This window comes from Fundulus heteroclitus, unplaced genomic scaffold (assembly GCF_011125445.2).
Source record: "Fundulus heteroclitus isolate FHET01 unplaced genomic scaffold, MU-UCD_Fhet_4.1 scaffold_457, whole genome shotgun sequence".
In the NCBI taxonomy this organism is placed as follows: domain Eukaryota; kingdom Metazoa; phylum Chordata; class Actinopteri; order Cyprinodontiformes; family Fundulidae; genus Fundulus; species Fundulus heteroclitus.
Window position 1 is genome coordinate 43,028 of NW_023396876.1, and position 23,224 is coordinate 66,251.

At 39.5% G+C, this 23,224-nt stretch overlaps 1 protein-coding gene across 1 annotated transcript; it reads left to right on the forward strand.

Moving 5' to 3' along the window:
• The first annotated feature begins 4,916 nt into the window (after positions 1-4,916).
• Positions 4,917-22,411, forward strand: LOC118560589 (sushi, nidogen and EGF-like domain-containing protein 1). Its single transcript, XM_036131746.1, has 7 exons — positions 4,917-4,979; positions 16,034-16,103; positions 20,681-20,796; positions 20,887-21,165; positions 21,268-21,363; positions 21,487-21,652; positions 22,407-22,411. The coding sequence occupies exons 1-7, from the start codon at positions 4,917-4,919 to the stop codon at positions 22,409-22,411; spliced, it is 795 nt and encodes a 264-aa protein (XP_035987639.1).
• The last annotated feature ends 813 nt before the right edge of the window (positions 22,412-23,224 follow it).

Consider the following 23,224-nt stretch of genomic DNA (forward strand, 5'->3'; position numbering starts at 1 on the left):
CACCCGCGCAGCCGGGTAACCAGGCTTGCTGGGTGATGGTTCGTAGGAAGCATAGCTCTAGATTTCAGCCCCCAGGTCACCACCAACCCGTCTGCGTTTCTAACGGGCGACATAGAATCTTACCTGAAACTGCTGGCTAAGGATAAGCGTAAGTAAGATTGTTATCCACGCTGGCGGTAATGACACCCGGTCACGCCGATCGGAGTACACTAAAGTTGGTGTTGTTTCGGTGTGTGAGTTTGCTAAAACAAAGTCGGACTCCGTAATTTTCTCTGGTCCCCTGCCTGATCTGACCAGTGATGACATGTTTAGCCACATGTTATCATTCAACCGCTGGTTGTCTAGGTGGTGTCCTGAAAACAACGTGGGCTACATTGATAACTGGCGAACTTTCAGGGGAAAACCTTGTCTGATCCGGAGAGACGGCACCCATCCTATTTTGGATGGTGCAGCTCTTCTTTCTAGGAATCTGGCCGGATTTATTAGTTCTCCTACATGCTGACAACCCAGGGTCCAGACCAGGAAGCAGAGCCGTAGTTTAACACACCTCTCCACAGCTTCCGTACTGTTACCCACCCATTACCCTATTGAGACGGTGTCTTTCCCACGCCCAAAACTTAACAGATCAAAAACTGATCTAAAAGGAACAAATCATAAAAATCTAATAAAATCAATACAGCTCACCTTGAAACAAAAAATAAAACAATTAAATGTGGTCTATTAAATATAAGGTCTCTCCCTCCAAAGACTTTGTTAGTTAATGAATTGATTTCTGATAATCAGATTGATTTATTTTGTCTCACAGAAACCTGGCTAGAAGAGGACTACGTTAGTATAAATGAGTCAACTCCCTCCAGTTATTCAAATTTCCACATTCCCAGATCTGTGGGAAGAGGAGGAGGAGTGGCAACCATCTTCCAGTCTGATTTATTAATTAGCCCCAGGCCAACTAATAACTACAGTTCTTTTGAACATTTAACCCTCAGTTTCCCTCATCCAAATTGCAAAGTAATAAAACCTTTTCTGTTTGTTGTTTTGTATCGTCCACCAGGCCCTTGCTCTCAGTTTTTGGATCAGCTGTCAGACTTCTTATCTGATTTGGTGTTAAACACTGACAAGGTTATTATAATGGGGGATTTTAACATTCATGTTGACACGTTGAATGTGATAACCTTAGTGTAGCCTTTAAAACTATCCTAGATTCAATTGGTTTTGCTCAAAATGTGCATAAACCGACGCATTCTCGGCATTGATTGTAAAGAATTAACAGTATTTACTCACAACCCTGTCCTATCTGATCATTTTTAGTAACATTTGAGTTTAATCTAACTGAGTTCTCCACCCCCAAAAGAGGGTTCCATTATAGTAGATATTTATCGGACAATGCTGCATCAAACTTTAAAGAGTCTGTCCCCCTTTTAATATCATCAGTATTGCAGAAATACCCTGCAGAAAGCAGCAATGTTGTTTGTTCCGATTCACAAATAGACGACTGTCAAGTTATGTCTGGTCTGATGTTTCAGCTCCTGCCCAAACTTGAAAATGGCTGATCATCACCAAGAAGGACGCTAGGCACAACTCAAATCCTTTTCCTTTGTGTTTTATTTGTTGACACTGGGGATTTACAGTTAGGATTTAGGATTAGGTTGAAAACCTAAAAAACAGAAATTGAATTAGTTTCAAACAAACATTTTCACTGTGGCTCAACCATAAGCACAATATAACCTGAACATTACCAGGCCACAAGCCATAATACAATATCTTCAAAATCTCTAGCTCAACTCCTATCTTTTAATAAACAACATATTCATAACTGCAACTTAATTTCCTTCTTACCAGTTGTGTCTCTGGTGATTTGACCATGAGCTAAAACCTGCTTGGTGGAGAGCCTGTCCCTTCCTTTGTCTTCAAACTGCCACACAGGTGTGCACAGGTGTTCTAACCACAGGAAGCTCCACCCCCAACACAAGTTTACTCCTCTTTTCTCCTACTTTTCTTCTTTTTGACATGACAACGACTTTGTAAACAGTATGACTTCGTCATTGCGTACTGCATTAGACAATGTAGCTCCCTTGAAAAAGAAGGTGATAATTCACAGCGTAATGGCGTACTGCGCACGTGACGTCACCATCTCATGAGCAACGCCCTTGCAGCTAAGGTAGGACAAACGGTGTGAGAGCGCAAGTAGCAACCAGCCATTACACATGCAACAGATACAACGATATGACCGACTTTTCAGCTGTTAAACTATCACAAGAGGATGTCCAGGCGCCCAGTTTACTGGTAGAACTGTCGAACAACATACCAACGTTCAGCTCAAATGATGGCTTGAGTGTTGAGGGCTTAGAAAGAAAAAAACGGGCCAAGTTGATAGAACGGTAAGTCGATGTTTTTCTCATGCTTGGCGTACATGGTGTCATCGGCCGTTTTTTTCTGTTTGTAGTCACCGTCCAGGAATCGGTATAAATTGTCCGGCCCGCCGAATAATTTAGTCCGGTCCGGTTGCCAAATGCATTATCATTATCCAACGGCTGTATCTCCTCGCTGCATCGACCGATCTGCACCAGATTTTTTGTGAGTCATGGGGGAGCGCTGCCGAACGTGTTTTTGGGAATCGCCCGGTGGACGGGCGGGGAAAATGCGTGACAGCATCTGCGGTGGCCGGCGATCGGCCCTCGTAACTCGTAACTGTACTGAAGATTTCTCTTCAGTACAGTTGCCAAACTTACACAGATTCATACCTCTGTTGATCCATCCATTCCCTTAGCTCTTAGCAGTAATGATTTTATGGGATGATTTTATCTTCATAAATAAAATTGATTCCATTAAAAATAAAATAAGTTTGGCATCCTCCCAAACATGGTTACCTCGTCTTCAGTAAGTGAGGCAGTGCTGGAGGAATCTTTAGAACCTGTGCAGTGTTTGAACTGTTTAGAGGCAATAGAGCTTTCTGAGCTATCTAAAATTTTAGCTTCATCTAAACCTTCTACCTGCATGTTGGACCCAATCCCAACCAAGATGTTGAAGGACCCTTTGATCAGTGGTCCTATTTTAGACATGATTAATCTATCCTTATTAAATGGATATGTATCACAGGCTTTTAAAGTAGCTGTTATTAAACCTTTACTTAAGAAATCATCTCTTGATCAAGATGAGTTAGTAAATTACAGACCAATATCTAATCTTCTTTTCTTATCTAAAATTCTTGAGAAAGTAGTTGCTAACCAACTATGTGAACATTTACAAAGTAATGACCTACTTGAGGAGTTTCAGTCAGGCTTCAGAGCTCATCATAGTACTGAAACTGTCATGTTCCATGTTTACTTGTAGTGTTTTGCCTCACCTCCTCCTTCCTCGGGGTGTGACAGGCAGGTCTGATCCTCAGCTGTGCCTCATCAGATAATTGGTGAGGGTTTAAAAGAAGAGTTTAACTTATGACCATGGAAGAAGGTCAACAGCAAAACTTTAGTGAAATAATCCCAGGAACCAGCAAAAATATGTTAATAATTTCTTATGATAATTATCAATCTGTTCATTGTTAGTTGAAAAATTTAATGATTTGTTACTGCATGCTTGCCGCACTGAACCCTTTTTTCAGAAACATTGCTTTGAGCTGTGTTAAAACCTGATAATTTTATATCAAATTTTAGTTCAAACAGGATATTGCTGCTTATTTTGATGTGCCATTTTATAAATTTGCATTCCCATACTGCGTTTGATTGAGGAAATTTGTAAATCTGAGCAAAATTATTTTAATGATATCAATCTCTTAACCTGCCACCCTGATACATTTCTGAAGCAAACTGAAAATATGCCCAAAGACTGATCGGTCATTGCATCTTTCTGCACTGATTACAAAATTCCATATCTTATCTCCTATTGATTTTTTTTGTCACAATGGAGACATTTTATATTATACTAAAACAAACTCAGCCGTCTTCTTTTAATCATTGTCAACATAGATAAAAATTGCTATAATGGATTAACTTTTATTTCTGCCCTATGTGTTCTACTTTCAGAGCAGAAAAGTCTGACATCATAATGGTTGTCGTGCCACTCCTCAATTTGTCATAGTGTTTCAGCTGAAAAGACCAGTCACTCCTGTTCCGTTTATTAAATTAATAGTGAATCTACAGTAATTGATGTGGGGAATTTAGGTCATTGGGTGTGACACAAGAATCAATTAGGTCTGAAGTTATGAAACAAAAGGGGAAATTAAAGAGGGTAGAAATTTGGACTGGGTAGTTTAATTTATCACACTTCTTTTCTACTGCAAAAAATATATATGCATATTTTAAGATCATGCTTACATAAGATGGATATTTTGCTAAATGTACATTTTCTGCTACTTTTGCACCTTGTCCACTGCTTATGCTGAGAAAGGTAAAACTTTAAAAGTTGGTTCCCAAATAAAAATCTTAAAAACCTGTCCTCAGTCTGCATGCATTACACTTTGAATGGAGGTTGAAAACATAAATGACCAAGGTACCATCCAGAGGATATCAATGTTATGTGAACATGCAAAACATCTGATTCTGAAATACTTTGTGAAAATAATTTACAAACTCAAAAGCTTGAGTGAACATAAGTGGAGCTTGTTACCAATATGGTGGTGGAAAGCTCCTAAAATGGTAGGTTTGATAGATGTTGCAATCCCCAAAAAGTTGCAGAGGAAACTAGAAATAGAGGACAAGTTGTGATAGGTGAAAGCCTCAGTGGTGATTGTCATGATATTGTCTTGGATGAACCCGGACACAGCACACACACACACACAGAGCTGGTTTCCAAGGTTTATTGAGACAGCAGGTAGTGGATGATGAAGCCAAAGTCATTTACCAGACGGAGGTTGCAGGGGTACAGGAAACTGGCAGGCGAGAACAGACCGGAGCAGACAGGAACAGAACCAGGAGACGAGCATGAATGAGACAGGCATGGTGTTCAGGAGACTGAGACGAATCGGCAACCAGGACAAACTGAAGGTGAGTCTTTATAGTGGTGAGAGCAGGTGGAGCGAGTCCGTGGCTGATTGCAGTCCTGTCAGGTGTTCCCAATCAGGGCTGCACTGAGGAAGGAACGAGGAAGTGTTCAGAATGCAGCCTTCAGGCTGCATCATGACAGTGATCTGAAAACTCAAAATGGGACGTTGGCTTCAGCTTTCAATAGAGATCGCTGTCCAAAAATATGAGGAAACAACTACATGTTTTTTTTTAGCACAACTCGCTGGAAAAGAGAATACTGGATGTTTGCCAGATGTCACTGTATAAAGCCTTGTTGCGGTCCTTTACGGTCATTTGAGATGTTTACACAGCAGAGAGGCACCTAGAAAAGGTAAAACATATTTCCACTCCTAATACGTAAAATACTCTCAAATAGTTTGTTTGACCAAATTGCATTAAGAATGTTTTATTTTGCACATGTCACCGGATAAAAAACAAACAAAATACAAAACAAAAAACAAGTTTTGTATTTTGTTTGTTTTTGGATTAATATTTTCTTTTTTTTTTCATCAGGTTTGGATTTTAACTTTTGAAAAATGGCAGGCAAAATCATACTACCAGTTTGGCTTCTGTTCTTCACTGGTAAGTACCCACCCAAATCAATCTTAAATAATTTTTAATAAATAAAGAAAATAAGTGCAATAATTTTTACCCACCAGTCAAACCTTGATGTTATTTAGTGAAGACTTCAGGTTGCCGTCCTCTCTAACATGTTAACAGCAAAATATTTGATGCAGACTCCAGCAGTGTTTAAAGTCCCAGCTGGTTTAAACTTTCTTTATAAGATGTATTTACCTTTAGAAATGATAATGGATAGTGGTGCACTTTAAAATTCAATTTGTATTACTTAAAAAAGCATGCAAACTGATTACACCTAAAAATGTAAAGAGAAATAGATAGTTTAAATTGTACCAACTACTACTTTGTAGAGTGCACTTTTAAGTTTAAGAGACTAAATCAATCAAGTACCATATACTTAGACCTTAAAAAGGAATTTTAACTTTGTAAAAAGTACTCAAAAATTCAATTAAGCTACAAAACCATTCCATGTGAAATTTGCTCTGTTTAGTCCATACTTAACATACTTATCAAACTTGGGCTGACTTAGCTATCTAAGTTATATACAGTTTAACAGCAATCTGACTTGCTTCCTAAAACCATACAAATCAATTGAAGCTAAAAGTGTTACGTACGTCCCTAAAATATGTACACATACATGAAAAGCAAGTTGTGATGATCTAAAATATTCTGAATTACAAATACACGTAATACATGTAGGTAATAACGCTGTTTTAAGTTCAATCAAATCTTCCTTTTATATCACCTTCAAAGATTGTCTTTAATGTGATCCGTAAACAGCTTGAGATCAATTATACAGTAAACAATTGCAAACTGTAACAGCAGCACCAAGCTTGGTAAAGAACATGTCACATTTTCAGGCCGGATGGACGCAGAGACTGCAGCAAGGCTGAGCTCAATTCAGGGCAGTGGCAGCTCGTAATGGCACTTCCGGTGGCAGGTCGGGTTAGGTAACCCTAACCCTGCCACGGTGTAGTACTGGCAGCTGCCACTAGGTTGCAACTAGGGTGACAATCTGGCTGCCCTGCCACTAGGCTGCCAGATCAGCTCCCACATCTACTGCCGCTGTTTTGGGGGCTGCCAGTGCCTGTTTTTGGCAAATGACTTAGTTATATTGCCTCTAAGTAGGTTATTGTTTTGAAATTGTGATGTTATTGCTTAATAACTGTATTAAACATTTCATAAAGTGGCATTTACTTGACAAAACAAAGTAATTCACCTGGCAATAAGTGGCCAGTGGCAGCTGCTGCTAAGCTGCCGGTCTGGTGGAGCTGCCACTAGGCTGCTGAATCTCAGTTATATTCCCTTTAAATAAATTGTTTGAAATTGTGATGTTATTGCTTAATAAACTGTATTAAACATTTCATAAAGTGGCATTTACTTGATGAAACAAAGTAATTCACCCGGCAAAAAGTGGCCAGTGGACGCTGCTACTAGGCTGCCGGTCTGGTGGAGTTGCCACTAGGCTGCCGGATCAACTCTCATGTTTACTGCCACGGTTTTGGGGGACGCCAAAGCTGGTTTTCAGCTTATAGTTTAGTTATATTGCCCTTGTGTAGATTATATGTTTTAAAATTATATTATTGTTTATCAAACAGCATAGAACCTTTAATAAAGTAACATTGACTAGATGGAAATAAGTTCACTGCATTAGTGCCAGCTGCCACTGGCTGCCCCAGGTCACCTAGTGGCACCTGCCACTGCTTTAGTGACATCATTCTGCAGAATACTGGAGGGTGAAAATGATGTTAGGTTGTAATTAGGGCTGGGCAACGATTAAAATATTTAATCACGATTAATCGCATAATTTGCCTGATTAATCGCAATTAATCACAATTAATCGCATTGTATTTACAAACTCCAAGAATGAATTCAAAAGTAGTGTAAAGAGCACTTTTATTTTAATGTTCTGCTGCCATATGAACAAAAGTGTTGTAACATTTGTAGCACTTATCAGTAACACATATTTAGTGTAAAGCTCAACTTAAACATGTAAAACAAAAAATGGCAATAATAATAAATTAAAGCTTATTGCCACTGACAGGGAATTCTCTTTATGGGGAAAAAATCTACCAAAAACAGGCAATTTCTGAGGTAACAGCAGGGAGCAGCATTACCATTTTATGTTCAATACCAAAGTTTAACTTGGCAGTGGTTACAACTAACTTGTTTCTGTCATATTCGATGCTGGAAGAACTTTAAACTGAAATGCTTGCTAACTCGATATGCTTGCGTTGCTTGCGTTTATTTGACGTTGACACGCGGTTTTTTGTTGTTGCTTTCTCGCGTGCATATAGTGAATGGCAGGGAAAAACAGACAAAAACACATGGATACTTTGAAACGAGAAGCGACTTCACCGACGGTGTCGATGCAGACTCCGCTCCGCACAAAACTTGTTCCGTTCGCCAACTCACCGCCTCGCCTAAGCAAATTCCTGCGGGAAACACCGCCTTCCCCGTGTCGGCTTTGTTTTTTTCCGGCCAGCACCTTTCTTCCTCTGAATCCGAGGCTGGGCTGACAGCGAGGTTATTGGCGCATTATCGCCACCTACTGTTCTGATTCAAACCCCTACACCGCAGCAACAGACCTTCACAAAATAAAAGCATGTGAGCAACATGTGTTAATGCGCGTTAAAGAAAATATCGCCGTTAATAGTAACATTGACTAGATGGAAAATAAGAAAATAAGTAATAATAATCTAATGAGTTAACGCAAAATTAACGCGTTAACTTGCCCAGCCCTAGTTGTAATAGTTGTACCTAAATACTTAAGCTATACTGATTAGTATGTGTCCCTCCTTAACTCTAAGATGGGGAGATACAGTGGTCTGCAAACATTTGGGCAAACTTGTTAATTTCCATGATTTTTCTTCAGAAATCGTTGGTTCTTGGGATAAAAAAAACAGTTAAATATATCATATAGGAGACAAACACAGTGATATTTAAGAAGTGAAACGAAGTTTATACCATTTACAGGAAGTGTGCAATAATTGTTAAAACAAAATTAGGCATGTGCATAAATTTGGGAACTGTTGTCATTTTACTGATTTCAAAATCTTTAGAACCAATTATTGGAACTCAAAATTGGTTTGGGAAGCTCAGTGAGCAAGCTCAGGGGCAATTGTAAGTTTCCCTCCTCTGTGAATCTTCTCTGAAGAGTAGCGACATGGGAGTCTCAAAAGAACTGTCACATGAACTGAAAACAAAGATTGTTCATCATCATGAATTAGGGGAAGGATACCTAAAGCTGATAGAGATATCAGTTGTCTGTTTCGACAGTTAGGAACATAGTCAGGAAATGGAAGACCACAGGCACAGTTCACGTTAAGGCTTGAAGTGGCAGACCAAGGAAAATCACGGATAAACAGAAGCGAAGAATGGTTAGAACAGTCAAAGTCAACCCACAGGCCAGCACCAAAGACATATAACATGATCTTGCGGCAGATGGAGTCATTGTGCATCGTACACTATTATGCGCACTTTACACAAGGAGATGCTGTATGCAAGAGTGATGTGGAGGAAGCTTTTTCTCCACCCACATCACAAACAAAGCCGCTTGAGGTATGCTAAAGCACATTTGGACAAGCCGGCTTCCTTTTGGAATAAGGTACTGTGGACTGATGAAACTAAAATTGAGTTATTTGGACATAACAAGGGGCGTCATGCAAGGAGGAAAAACAGCACAGCATTCCTAGAAAAACACCTGCTGGCTACAGTAAAATTTGGTGGTGGTTCCATCCTGCTGTGGGCCTGTGTGGCCAGTGCAGGGACAGTGAATCTTGTTAAAGTTGAGGGACGCATGGATTCCACCAAATATCAGCAGATTCTGGAGACCAATGTCCAGGAATCAGTGACAAGGCTGAAGCTGCGCCGGGGCTGGATCTTTCAACAGGACAATGACCCTAGACACTGCTCAAAATCTACTAAGGCATTCATGCAGAGGAACAAGTACAACATTCTGGAATGGCCATCTCAGTCCCCAGAGCTGAATATTATTGAAAATCTGTGGTGTTACTTAAAGAGAGCTGTCCATGCTCGGAAACCATCAAACCTGAATGAATTAGAGGTGTTTTGTAAAGAGGAATGGTCCAAAATACCTCCAACCAGAATCCGGACTCTCATAGGAAGCTATCGGAAGCGTTTGGAAGCTGTTATTTCTGGAAAAGGGCCATCTACTAAATATTGAGTTATTTTTTTTGATTGTGGTGCCCAAATTTATGCACATGCCTAATTTTGTTGAAACAATTATTGCACACTTCCTGTAAATGGTATAAACTTCGTTTTACTTCTCAAATATCACTGTGTTTGTCTCCTAGATGATTTATTGAACTGATTTTTTTTATCCTAAGAACCAACGATTTATGAAGGAAAATCATGGAAATTAACAAGGTTGCCCAAACTTTTGCAGACCACTGTATTTGTTTGCTGTCATCCCCAATGTAGACACTTTTCATAGTCCTTTTCTCTGCAACAACAAATGTGAATTGCTCTGCTGGAGAGTATTCATCGTACTCTTCTTTCCCATGTCGTAAGGGCTTGGAAAACTTATGCTTGTTCTGGCTTGTCCATATCAAGAAAAACAGGAAGTTTTACTCTCCCAATGAATTTCTGTTGTCTGCACCAGTCAGCTGTAGCCTAACTGTTGACAATGATAGGGCTTCGTCATGTAGGTGTACTCTGTTACCTGTTATTACAGATTCCTATTTTAGCCTACATTAAGGGATCATATTTCCTGTCAAATGTAAAAGGAAATAAATACAGCTTATATTCAAATACCTATTTAATTGAATTATTTTATTCTGTTATCCTTTACTGTGGCTTGTTCCTCTTGGACTTTCTGAACTCTGGAAATAAAATAAATATTTGTCGGAATTGTCTATTTACGCTTGTTTTGTTTTTAAAGTTTGTTTTATTTTTAGAGGTTATGCAGAGAAGAAATCAGCTGGAGGTACTGGAAGCCAGAGTAAAATTAATACCTAGTTTGACAGAAGGACCCAACAAGGGGCCTTTGATCATGTTCACTTGTTATTCAAGTTGTTGCTAGTCACAGATATATTGACTTTTTTGTGCCAAGTTATTTTTGTTACATGGTTTTCTGCTTCGTTGTGTTATTACTCCATTGTGTGATCAGTGTAGGTTTCCCCACCCTAATTAAATCAGCATTTGTTGTCTGTTTGCAGGTCATTTTGTGTTCAATTAATGTTCAGATGAGCCCAAATACTTAAAGGATCAAACCCCTATGTAAAACTCAAACGTTATCCATTTCCCATTACAAAATCCTTCTTTAAAGGCATACTATGCAACATTTTTCAGTTAATTAATGTGCTCCATACCGTTTTGGATGATTAAATAAGTCATTTCAGGTTGAACAAAGGTTTTCTCGGCCGCCCTGGTGGTCTGTGGGGGAAATACCGCACTTGCAATAGCGTACCGCGAGCAAGCTATTTTTAGAAACGTAATGTCACGATGACGTCACATCACGTGGTACGCAGTAGGGCAAGCTTGCATAGTCCGCCGCTGTGTCGCTGTAAAAGAGACGTGCGTTACCCTTGGTTTTACTCGGTAAACGACTGTTTTTTCCAAATCTAAAACCATGGTTTTTAAACATTGTTGCTATGGAACGTGCAACAGCGACTCGAGGTACGCTGATCGGCCGCATATGAAGGATGTTTTCTTCAAGACTGCCAAGGAGAAATGTGTGCGCTGGGTACACCAGTGCGGTCGCCCTACACAACAGTTCAACCCGGAAAAAGTTACCAAATTCACCTACTACATATGTAGCAAGCATTTTATCGGAGGAAAGGGCACAACCGAAGAACATCCTGACCCAATTCCAGCGACATCAAGTAGTGAACAGGTAAGAGTATTTTGGTGGCCGACATGTTAATATTGAAGTGGCTGCTACCATGATAGCATATAGGCTGTCATGGTAGCAGGCGCTAACATGATACCCTGCTACCAGGATAGCTTACTCAAAAATATTTCAAATAAGACAAACATTAAACATATACCGATCCCTGGACGGTGATTACAAACAAAAAAACGGCCAACGACGCCATGACCGCCGTGCAGGAAAAAAAAAAAAAACAGCTTACCGTTCGATCAACTCGGCCCGTTTTCCGTTTTTTTTAAGCCCTCGACACTCAAGCCATCGTTTGAGCTGAAGGTTGGTGTGTTCTTCGACAGTTCGACCAGTAATCCGTGCGCCTGGAACATCGTCTTGGGAAAGTTTAACGGCTGCAAAGTCGGTCATATCGCTGGTTCTGTTGGTGCCTGTAATAGCTGGTTGCTACGGGCGTTCTCTACCTGTATGCCCTACCTAAGCGGCAAAAGGGGCATTGCTCTTGAGTCGGTGACGTCACGTGCCCACACCCACAGGCTCAGAATCTCGTGCAAGATCGCGAGAGTCTGTCTTGCTTTACGGCGAGAACTGCTACACGCCCCCAGTGAAAGGCATGCTCGTTGCTAGCGCAGTGGCAATATTTGTGCAGTTATCATGGCGGAACCAGCGAGAAAACAGCGAAAGCCCATGTCAGAGCAGGCAAAAAAGAGGAAAAGGGCTCTGGACAGAGAGAGGAGTCGTACACGGGTGAACATCGGGCAAGCTTTTTCCCGAATGGCGAGAGCTAAAAGAAAAAGAAGGCTGCAAGGCTGATGCGGACCTCGCGTTTCTGCTGATGCGATTGTAAGTAACATTGTAGGGTTTCCCTCACTCTACGGCCATTCCGAAAAATATAATAATAATTTAAAAAAACTAACTTGATATGCGCGCAAAGCTTGTCTCCCCCCCCTCCGGCGGTCATCGGCGCAAAGCTTGTCTCCCCTCCCCCCCCTGCTCCGCCGGTCATCGGCGCAAAGCTTGTCTCTCTCTCCCCCGCTCCGCCAGTCGTCCGGTAAGCAAATACCTAGGGGAAACACTGCATTGGAATGGTTTCTCTCTCTCTGTGTGCATGTTCATACTTTCACTGTGTTAGTCATTGTTTGTACTGCCGTTTTTTCGACTTTTGTATTCGTTGTGTTCGCCTGTCCTCTAAGCTCAAAACAACCACGCCTGGCTTGACGGAGAAACCAGGAGAACAGCTGAGCATATTTACGACAGTGCACTTTTACTTTCGCCCTCTGGGGGGAGCCTCGCAGGAAAATCAACTCCGGTTGCAAAGTATACCTTTAACCCTTTCTGAACATCTCTCATCGTTGATAGTTTTTGGTCCACTAAAAATACAGATGGACTTAGAAAAGTGTTTTTTGTCATCAAGCCCATTTACACTAACAAACCAATGTTATTAGTAATTGTAGTGTTTTTTTTTTCAGTTTTAGGGACTGAAGCTCACCTCTATGACCATGTGTTGGTTAACAACTCCTCTGCCAGGGACATAGAGAATATATTTAAGCGACGTGATGAGAACCTGTCTGTAACAACAAGGGAGGCTTGCATGCAAAAGCACCAAAGCACAAGCTTGCATGCAAAAGCACTATTAGCCACGAAAACTATAACTGCAATGAGCCTTTTTATAACACTAGCATTAACATATAATAAATACATTTACATGGTAGTTTAAACAAGATTTACATGCAGTTGAAGAGCAAATATACCATATTTAAATACATTTAAAAAAAACCCACTAACATTAGCCTATGGCAGTTTTATGTACGATACCCTTTGAATTACTTTTGTACATTGCACCGTAAAACTCATGTATTATAACATGACAACTTATTGCAAACTGTTACAAAAGATAATAAAGATACATACCAAGGTATCCGTATCGGAAGGCGAATGTTTTTGGTTTACTCAGCCAACACAAAGAAAAGAACGCTGTTATGATCCCATCGCTTTATGCTTGGTTGCCAGATAGGGATTTGGGCAAGTTATAAAAATAAGAATGACGTTAGTGCCAAAAAGTATCTTCAGGCAAATACGTAACCGAAGAACAGTTATAAGGTTTAGTGTATTGGTAAAATTTTTAGTTAGCAGTAATATCTTAATTCAATTCAATTCAATTTTATTTATATAGCGCCAACTCATGAAACATGTCATCTCAAGGCACTTTACAAAGTCAAGTTCAATCATATTACTCGATCATTATTGAGTAAAACCACTTGGTGATTCAGTTCACTTTTCAGAAGAAAATAAATTGTTTGTTGGGAGGGGGCATTTTGAACGTGTACTGACTAAGTTGTTTGTAGTTGTTCTTGGCCACTAAAACCGTAATATATATATATATATATATATATATATATATATATATATATATATATATATATATATATATATATATGTATCAAGGGTAACAAAGCAATTACTATGCTTAATCTATTTTACTGAAACTTTGAAATAGGTTCAGCGTTACAGCATATGGCATTATTGGCCATATGCTCTCTCTATATATATATATATATATATATATATATATATATATATATATATATATATATATGTATAACATGCAATTTTGCAATAAATGACACTAATAAAAATCATGCTTGTACAAAAAATATAGACACATTATCTTTATTGATTTTTCAACAGTGTTTCCAATAATATGCAGAACATAAGTGTGCTCTTACATTAAAGGAAAAGTTCACAGTAGGTGACTTATTGTCCAACATTCAGCTTGTCTTTTCTTGCACGCCAGGTCCCTACAAAATATTTCAGAGTAACACATGTGAGAAAGGAAAAACAAAAAACAAACATTCCTCCCAACCCCAAATCCCCATGAAAATAGAAAACAATTAGAACAATAATGGTTTCTCTATTTTCTAAAAGATCAACCCAAATTGTTCAGAAAATACAAACTAAAATGTAGGATTCAAGTAAAAAAGTTGTGTATACAAATAACAAAGGTTATTTTATTATTTCCATTGGCAAGGTTGTGGTAATTTCCTTAATCCAATTAATATATTTTGGTTTACTGGTACTCTTCCATGAAAGTGCTATGACACTTTTTGCAAGTAACAGACATAAATCCATGGCAGTAATAATTTTTCTGGACATATGATGTCTGTTTGGGTATCATCCTAGACTGAACAATTTAGGATCAAAAACTAGTTTTATACCTAGTATAGTCTAGAGCTTGATTAATCTCCCTCCAAAATTTTGCAACTTTCTTGCATTTTCAGATACAATGGAAAAAATGTTCCCTTCTCTTCTCCACATGTAATACATAGGTCTGGGGTGGCACCATTGTACTTATTAAGCTTTTCTGGCGTCACATACGTACTCATTAGCCAATTATATTGCAGTCCTTTGAAGCATGTATTGATAGTTTGTGTTTGTTCTTCAGCACACGCCTTCTCCCAGTCCTCCGAAGATACATTTCCTGTAAATCCTCCCTCCATGCATTGAGCTTCTGCAAAGAGGACTCAGAGGATCCCTCCACTAACATGTTGTATAGTTTGGAGATGATTCCTTTTCCAAAGTAATTATTCTTCATTTCAGTTTCCAAAGTGGACAGCGGAGGGATGAATTCACATTGATTTTGGGATGATCTAATAAAATTTCTCAACTGTAAATATTTAATATAATGTTTACTTGGGATTTCATACCTGGCCTTCAACTCTTCAAATGACATCCAGACCCCCTACTCTGAATCCACAGGGTCTCCTATTATCTTTAAACCTTTCTCAGCCCATTTCCTAAAACCAGAATCTGCTCTGCCTGGTGGAAAAGACTGGTTACCCCATATTGGACTGAAGCGTGTTAAGAAGGAGGAGTTGCCTAAATACTTCTTAACCTTATACCAAACTATGATTATATTTCTGACAATAAGTTTTTTTTGTCTTTTATTCAGCATTCACATGTTTGCTGAGTAAATATGCTGGGGTAGAGGGAGAGGTACAGAATCATTTTTAATATTCAATCAAGGCAAGAGACATTTATCTGTAAAATAGTACATCATAGTCTACCGTTGAGCCGCTCAGTAATACTCAGTCTACCTTTTTAAATTGGAATGGATTGCCGACACTGTTTCTTTCTTCTGAATAAAGTAACATTAACGAAGACTTATCTTTATTTACTTTATATTCTGATATACTTCCAGATGTGTTTATTAGATCCAGTAAGGCTGTAATAGAGTCTTTAATTTTTTCAAAAAAAGAATGAAATCATCAGCAAATAAGGCAATTGCATGTTATTGTTGGCCTATTGTTAAACCAGTTATGTTTTAATGAGGCTGGCTGGGTCTCTGGGTACGTGGGCTGAGGAAGGAAAGGAGAGAGGTGAGCAACAGGCCAGAGATGGTTTGAGAAATGATTGTTGTTGTGATGGTAGGCAGAGAAAAACTCACTGGGATGACGGTGAGGCTTGAGCTTGAGGGGTGTTGTCCAGGGATGTAGATGGGAGGTGCAAAACTGGTAGGTTCTCTCCAGAAGTGGTGGTCTGAGGGTGGACAGGCAGGTGAACACAGGAAGGAGGGCTTCTGTAGGGCGTTGGTCTGAGGTTTTACTCTGGTGTCCAGAACGGGAACTTGGAGAGGTCTCAGAAGTGGTTTCCGGAGCTTGAACTGTGGAGATGGGGTTTTGAGCAGGGTATCCAGGTTTCTAGAAGAAAGAAGCAAAAACAGGATTAGGCTTGGGTACGCACAAGGTATCAAGGCTTGAAACTAGGAACAATGCTTAAGGTCTGTACCAACGCATAAGCGTTAATGAACTGATGCCCTCCTCCTGACTCCAACTCCTTAAGAAAGTTGGCAATCAACTCCAATGAGGAACACCTGCCCGTCTAACCCTGCAGAGAAGGAGAGAGAAAGAAAACCCGGCCTGCATCTCGGCCTGGACTATGACCACATATGCACAGGGAGAAGACCCAGGCTAGGAATAAAACCCAAGACCATCTTGGTGCAAGAAGGTGGTTACAGCACTAACCACTGTGATACTGTGCAGCCCTCTGTCAAGCGTTGTTGAGTTTCAATTCAATTTTATTTATATAGTGCCAATTCACAACACGTCATCTATGATGAGCTCTAGAGTCTGACTGAAACTCTTTAAATAGGTCATTACTCAGTAAATATTCATACAGTTGACTAGCAACTATTTCACCAAGAATATTCAATAAGAAATGTTACATAAAGATCTGGAATTTATTAAGTCATCTTGAGCAAGAGAGGGTTTCTTAAGTAAAGGTTAAATAACAGCTATTTTAGAAGCCTGTGGTACATATCCATTTACTAAGGATAGATTAATCATGTCTGAAATGGGGGCATCAATCAAAAGAAATACTTCTTCAAATAGCTTGGTTGGAATTTTCTCAAACATAAAAATTGAAGGTTTAGATTCAATTCAATTCAATTCAATTTTATTTATATAGCGCCAAATCATGAAACATGTCATCTCAAGGCACTTTACAAAATCAAGTTCAATCATATTATACAGATTGGGTCAGATTATACAGATTGGTCAAAAATGTCCTATATAAGGAAACCAGTTGATTGCATCAAAGTCCCGACAAGCAGCATTCACTCCTGGGGAACCGTAGAGCCACTGGGAGAGTCGTCTGCATTGTACATGGCTTTGCTGCAATCCCTCATACTGAGCAAGCATGAAGCGACAGTGGGAAGAAAAACTCCCCATTAACGGGAAGGAAAACCTCCGGCAGAACCAGGCTCAGTATGAACGGTCATCTGCCTCGACCGACTGGGGTTACAGAAGACAGAGTAGAGACACAACAAGAGAGACAAAAAAGCACAGAAGCACACATTGATCTAGTAATCTGTTCTACATTAGATGGTAGTAGCGGGTGAGCCGTCTTCTCTGGATGATGTCACAGTTAACAAAACGCCAGACCAGGTGTACCTACTATGAAGAAAAAGAGAGAGAGCAAAAAGTTAAAAGCTGAAATGACGACAGTCATTTCAATGTAATACAATGCAAAACTGGAGAACAGTAGACTGAACAGTGGCGGCTGGTGCTAAAAAAACTGAGGGGGGCGCACACAAACAAACAAATGAAAAACAAACAAAGCAAATCTTAAAAAATAGCACTATTTGAACATGAATTTTGCCCTCCTTTCCTTCTGCCCAGCAAATTTCTCAATTATATTCTTAATTGTTAAAGTCAGTCATCTCTGTGACTAGTCTTTTCTCCATTGACAACATGGCCAATGCATTCAGCCTGTCCTGAGTCATTGAGTTTCTCAGAAAAGTCTTGATTCTTTTCAGAGTTGAAAAGCACCTTTCAGCTTTCAGCTGTGGTCATGGGTGTGGTGAGGAGGATCTTCAAGAGCGTGACAGTTAATGAAAAGACTTCTTCTAGATTGTTTTCCTGATTTTAATAACATTTGCTGCCATTTTTTAAGGCTGTGTTATGAAATGTGTTACAGCATTTTTGTGGGACAAGATTATACAAAATTCAGTAACCAAATGTTTTATTCCCCATTACCCATAAACTTCAGTACAACTTAAATAATAAAATATCTTGCTGACAAACATACCTACACAGCATAGACACAACTAAAGGTATTTCTAACTACAAAGCACATCTTCCTAATATATTAAATAACATTACTATAAACCAGTGTAACAGTGATTTTCCACAACAACTCACCTCTGCAGCAATCCTTTCATGGTCTTCTACACTGAGTATCCAACGCCTCTTCACTGGCTGATTACTACCTACACTGCTTTTTCCAACCATGGAGTGGAGAGATCACTTGCCTGCTGCTGAATTTGTAAATTAAGACGATCCGGTTCTAGCTCCTTTATCCTGTTTTTTTTCTTCAAGTGAACGCTTTGTAAAAGCATTTTTTTGTAAAGACAAAACAGAATTTTCTCTCATTTTGAAACTACTCAACTTTGCAAGCATAACCGTGAATCAACCTAACGAACTGCAGCTGAGCTGAGTCGAATCGGGGATTGTCCAATCACACAATGTTTTTAAAAAAATTAGCCAGTACTGACACTCTACCAGTAATGACGCAACAGAATGGGTGTGTCCGGGACGCAGAGCAGTGCGCCCCTATGAAAAAACCTAGATAACCAATTAAAAGTCAGCCTCAGATCACGTGCTTGCCAAAGTTGACGCGGCTACATTCATTCTCATTAGACCGGCGCCCTGCACATAGGAAGTGTGCACAATGTGAGCAATTAAATAGAATTATGTATTTACTATTTTAATAAATTCTAACATGTCTATTCGACACACAGTATGAATAAATACATTTCTAAGTACTTTGCAGTTCAGAAATCATTTATTATCTAAACGATTTAAAGGGGGCGGCGCCCGAGCGCCCCCTACTGGCCAGCCGCCACTGAGACTGAAGAACAGTAGAAATCAGTAGAGTGAGAAAATTAGACCCTGATGTCCTCTAGCAGCCTAGGCCTATCACAGCACAACTATAGAGATAGCTCAAGGTGTGAGCCACTCTAACTATAAGCTTTGTCAAAAAGGAAAGTTTTAACATTAGTCTTAAAAATAGATAGGGTGTCTGCCTCACGGACCAAAACTGGGAGTTAAGGGGGCTAAGATTTTAGAAAAAGCTCAACCGGGTCAAAAAAGTCCAAACACCAATCAGATTCTCACTTTTAAGGACAAGGTAATCATGTTTGGGAGAATGCAAATGAGTTTCCTTTTGATAGAATCAAAAGACAAAGAAATATAAACTAAAAGAAAGCTGAAACGAAAATCATGAACTAAAAAGGAATCCCCTGACACTTAATAAGTAATACCAAGTAAAGCCAGTTTAAATTTTTTTATTACCTTAATATTGTTATTACTATTATTATTTGTATTACTAATAGATTGATTCTTAAATAATCTTTATTTATTTATACAGGAATTCATTGAGATCCATTATGTCATTTTTAAGGGAGACCTCTTTTGATAAAACAAAAATTAAAAAACAATAGAATTAAAACAAAGTTCTAATTATACCTGTGTATTTAACTGGAAAAAGAAGATATTTCAATGGAAGCAACTGTCTATATTTTGTAATAAAAGTTAAATGGGTTTTCTTCATTGTTCTTCAATGTATTACTTTAATGTTTAATATCTCTGTGTTTTATAGCTGTAGTGACAAGTCAGACCACGGGTAAGCTGTATGTTTGTCTGTCTGTCTATATAAAAATCAAACGGTTCTTATGTATACACAGTAGTTTCATAAATAAATAGATACATTTTTTATTCAATGATTTCTGTGTGTTTCCGTGGCTGGAATAACAACTCCGAATCCAGGTAAGCTTCCTGTCTGTCTGTCTGTCTGTCTGTCTGTCTGTCTGTCTGTCTGTCTGTCTGTCTGTCTGTCTGTCTGTCTGTCCATCTGTCCATTGGAAATCTACACAAGAATAAACCTGTCATGTTAATATTATTTTCAATTATTTTAATAATTATTAGTTAGAATGCGGGCAGCAGTGTTCTGGATCAACTGCAGCTGTCTGACTAACTTTTTTGGCAGACCTGTGAAAACACTTGCAGTAATCGACTTGACTGAAAATAAACACAGGAATTAGTTTCTCCAGATCCTGCTAAGACATTAGTCCTTTAATCCTGGAAATGTTCTTCAGGGTAATACAAGGCTGACTTTGTAATTGTGCTTAGTTGCTTTTAGAAGTTAAGGTAAGAGTCCAGCACTATACACACATTTTGGGCCTGATCAGTGGTTACCAGCTGAAGCTGTGAACTAACTTTTGATTGCTCAACAATTGGCCAAAAAACTATTACTTCAGTTTTGTTTTTAATTAACTGTAGAACATTTTGGCACATCCAATCATTTATTTCTTCCAAGCATACTCAGTGCTTGAATGGATTTAGAGACACCTGGTGACATGGTGATGTAGAGCTGTGGGTCATCTGCATAGTTATAGTAATTGTTGTAAATTGTTGTTTTTTATGATCTGAGGGAGGATGTAGATATGGAATAGGAAGGGACCCAGGAGGGAACCCCAAATGTGATCTTTGTTGTCTCTGTACTAAAGTTACCTGATGACACAAAAAAGTCCCTGTCCTTTAAGTAGGATGGGGGATAAAGGAGGCACCCTGGGCTCTGACTTCACCTTGGATAGAGCTCTGTAACAAGCAATAGGTTGGAGCAGAAAAGCTTCTAGATTGCTGTTGTAATCCAGAAATAGAATCTGATTCTGATTTAATCAGGTGATGTCTCTTGTACTTTGTAGGACCCCTCTACCCAATTGGAGGGACAACAAGCTCTCGATCAGATGATGGAAGCTCCCCTCTAATTTCACTCCTCCAAAGCTTTAACTTTTTTGGCCAGAATTACTCTCAGATTTTCGTATGTTTACCTTGTGTCTTATACTTTAAGTCAATTTTCCTTTTAATTGTGAAGACAAAATACAAACATTAACAGAGTCTTAATTTTCAGGTGAACCACAACGGACATCTGACCTTTGATTCACCATGGTCTAGCTATTCTCCTCAACAGTTTCCAATGTATGGAAGCAGAGACATCATTGCTCCATTCTGGACCGATTTAGACAACAGAGGCAATGGTGACATCTACTATGTTCAGTACACAAACGGCTCTATTCTCCAGCAAGTTACGCAGGACATCAATGCATACTTCCCATCCCTTAACTTTCACGCCAACTGGGTCTTTATTGCAACATGGTATGAGGTTGCCTATTATCCAACGACTGGAACAGTAAGTGATATGCTGAACCCGATTCTATATGTTATGTTGAAATAATTAAGATAACCTATGTTGAATATGCTTATTAATTCTTAAAAAGTAATTTTTCCACAGCAAACAACCATTCAGGCAGTATTGACCACCAATGGGCAATACTCATTTGTGCTGATGAATTATGGGTCCCTAGCAAATACATCAATGTCTATACAGGTTAGAGCTATTCAAATAAATGTTTATCACAACATGCTTTTTTGCCTGGTCTTAGTTCCACTCTGTTTATATTTCTCTGCAGTATAAAGGAAATGTATCTATTTATGCACATGTAATTTCCAGGCTGGCTACGACACAATTAATTCCTCGCATCACTTCAGCATCCCTGGATCAATGTCTAATAATGCATCTGGAAGCAACTCTGTTTTTAGCCTTGATAGCAACGTCAACGTAACTGGTCGCTGGGTCTTCCGCTTAGATCATGGTTCAAGAGGCTGTAGTTTCAATGGTAAGAGCAGAGGTTAATTATAAGTACATGTCTCCAGGGGTGAAAGGGACAACCCCATAGTCATGTGGTAGAACAGTTAAAATAAGTGTTAAACATTAACCAGCTCTTCAGTTTTATTCTTCTCTTTAACCCCTTCATTTCTTTTAGATTATTCTGTCGGTGGTATTAGCAACACCAAAAACTACTTTCAAACTCAAAGTAATGTAACATTAATTCAGTTTGTTGGAAAGAATCAAAGCCTCTAAATTTATCCTTTTGCTTGAAGGTCAACCTGTTCAACTAGGCGATTCTTTCTGGAGTGACAGCACCTGTGCACAGAAGTGCACCTGTACCAGAACAGGGCTGCAGTGTGTCAGTGACCCTTGCTCCTTTTCCCAAATCTGTCGGCCATTTTCCTTCCAGTACTCCTGTCAGACAGTGCAAAGACGCACGTGCACCATCAGTGGGGATCCACATTACTACACCTTTGACAACGCAGTGTTTCACTATCAAGGCACATGCACTTATGTTCTGTCTGAGCAGTGTCAGAATGAGCTGCCCTACTATAGAGTGGAGGGGAAGAATGAGCATCGTGGCAGCACTCATGTTTCTTGGACACGGTTGGTCAAAGTATTTGCCTACAATGAAACTATTGAACTTGTTAAAGGACGTAGTGGTGAGGCTAAGGTAACAGGAATTTCTTATTAACATAAATAATATGCTGACCATTTTTGTTCTGTTTATATGTGTAACACTTTTTCTGTTATGTTTACAGGTTAATGGAAACTTTGCAACAGCTCCATTTTCCCTCAGAAATGGCACAATCCAGGTTTATCAGTCAGGTTTCTCTGTCATCGTCAGCACTGACTTTGGAGTGATGGTGTCTTACGACATGTCTTCATATGTCAGAATCAGTGTGCCCTACACTTACCAGAATAACACATGTGGCCTATGTGGTGACTTCAACAATCACCCTGGAGATGACTTTAGAACCCGTCAAGGTGATGTGGTGAGCTCTGATGTGGATTTTGCCAACAGCTGGAAAGTATCTAGAGATGATGAGCCTGGCTGTGAGGCTCAGTGTGGAGGTTTGGCCTGTGCTGGCTGCACATCAGATCAGACAGCGCTTTACAGAAATGATGCCCACTGTGGTATTCTTCGAAATAGTACAGGACCGTTTGCAGCATGCCATCAACAGCTCCCTCCAGGAGCTTTTGTGGACAGCTGTGTTTTTGATCTGTGTGTCGGTGGAGGATATCAACCCATTCTATGCCAAGCCCTCAATGTCTACTCAAGTCAGTGTCAGCAAAATGGTATCCAGCCAGGAAGCTGGCGGAGTTCTGGTTTCTGTGGTATGTATCAGTCAGTTGAAATAATTTTGAAATAAAAGACCTGTTCCATGTCCAAACTCTAAGAATGAATGTGTCTTGTGTTTAGAAATTCCCTGCCCAGCCAATAGTCACTATGAGGCCCAAGCGACAGGATGTCCACCCACATGTGTCAACCCTAATTCCACTCAAAATTGCCCCCTCCCTAATCAGGAAAGCTGTGTCTGCGATTCCGGCTACCTCTTGAGTGGTGCCGTCTGTGTCC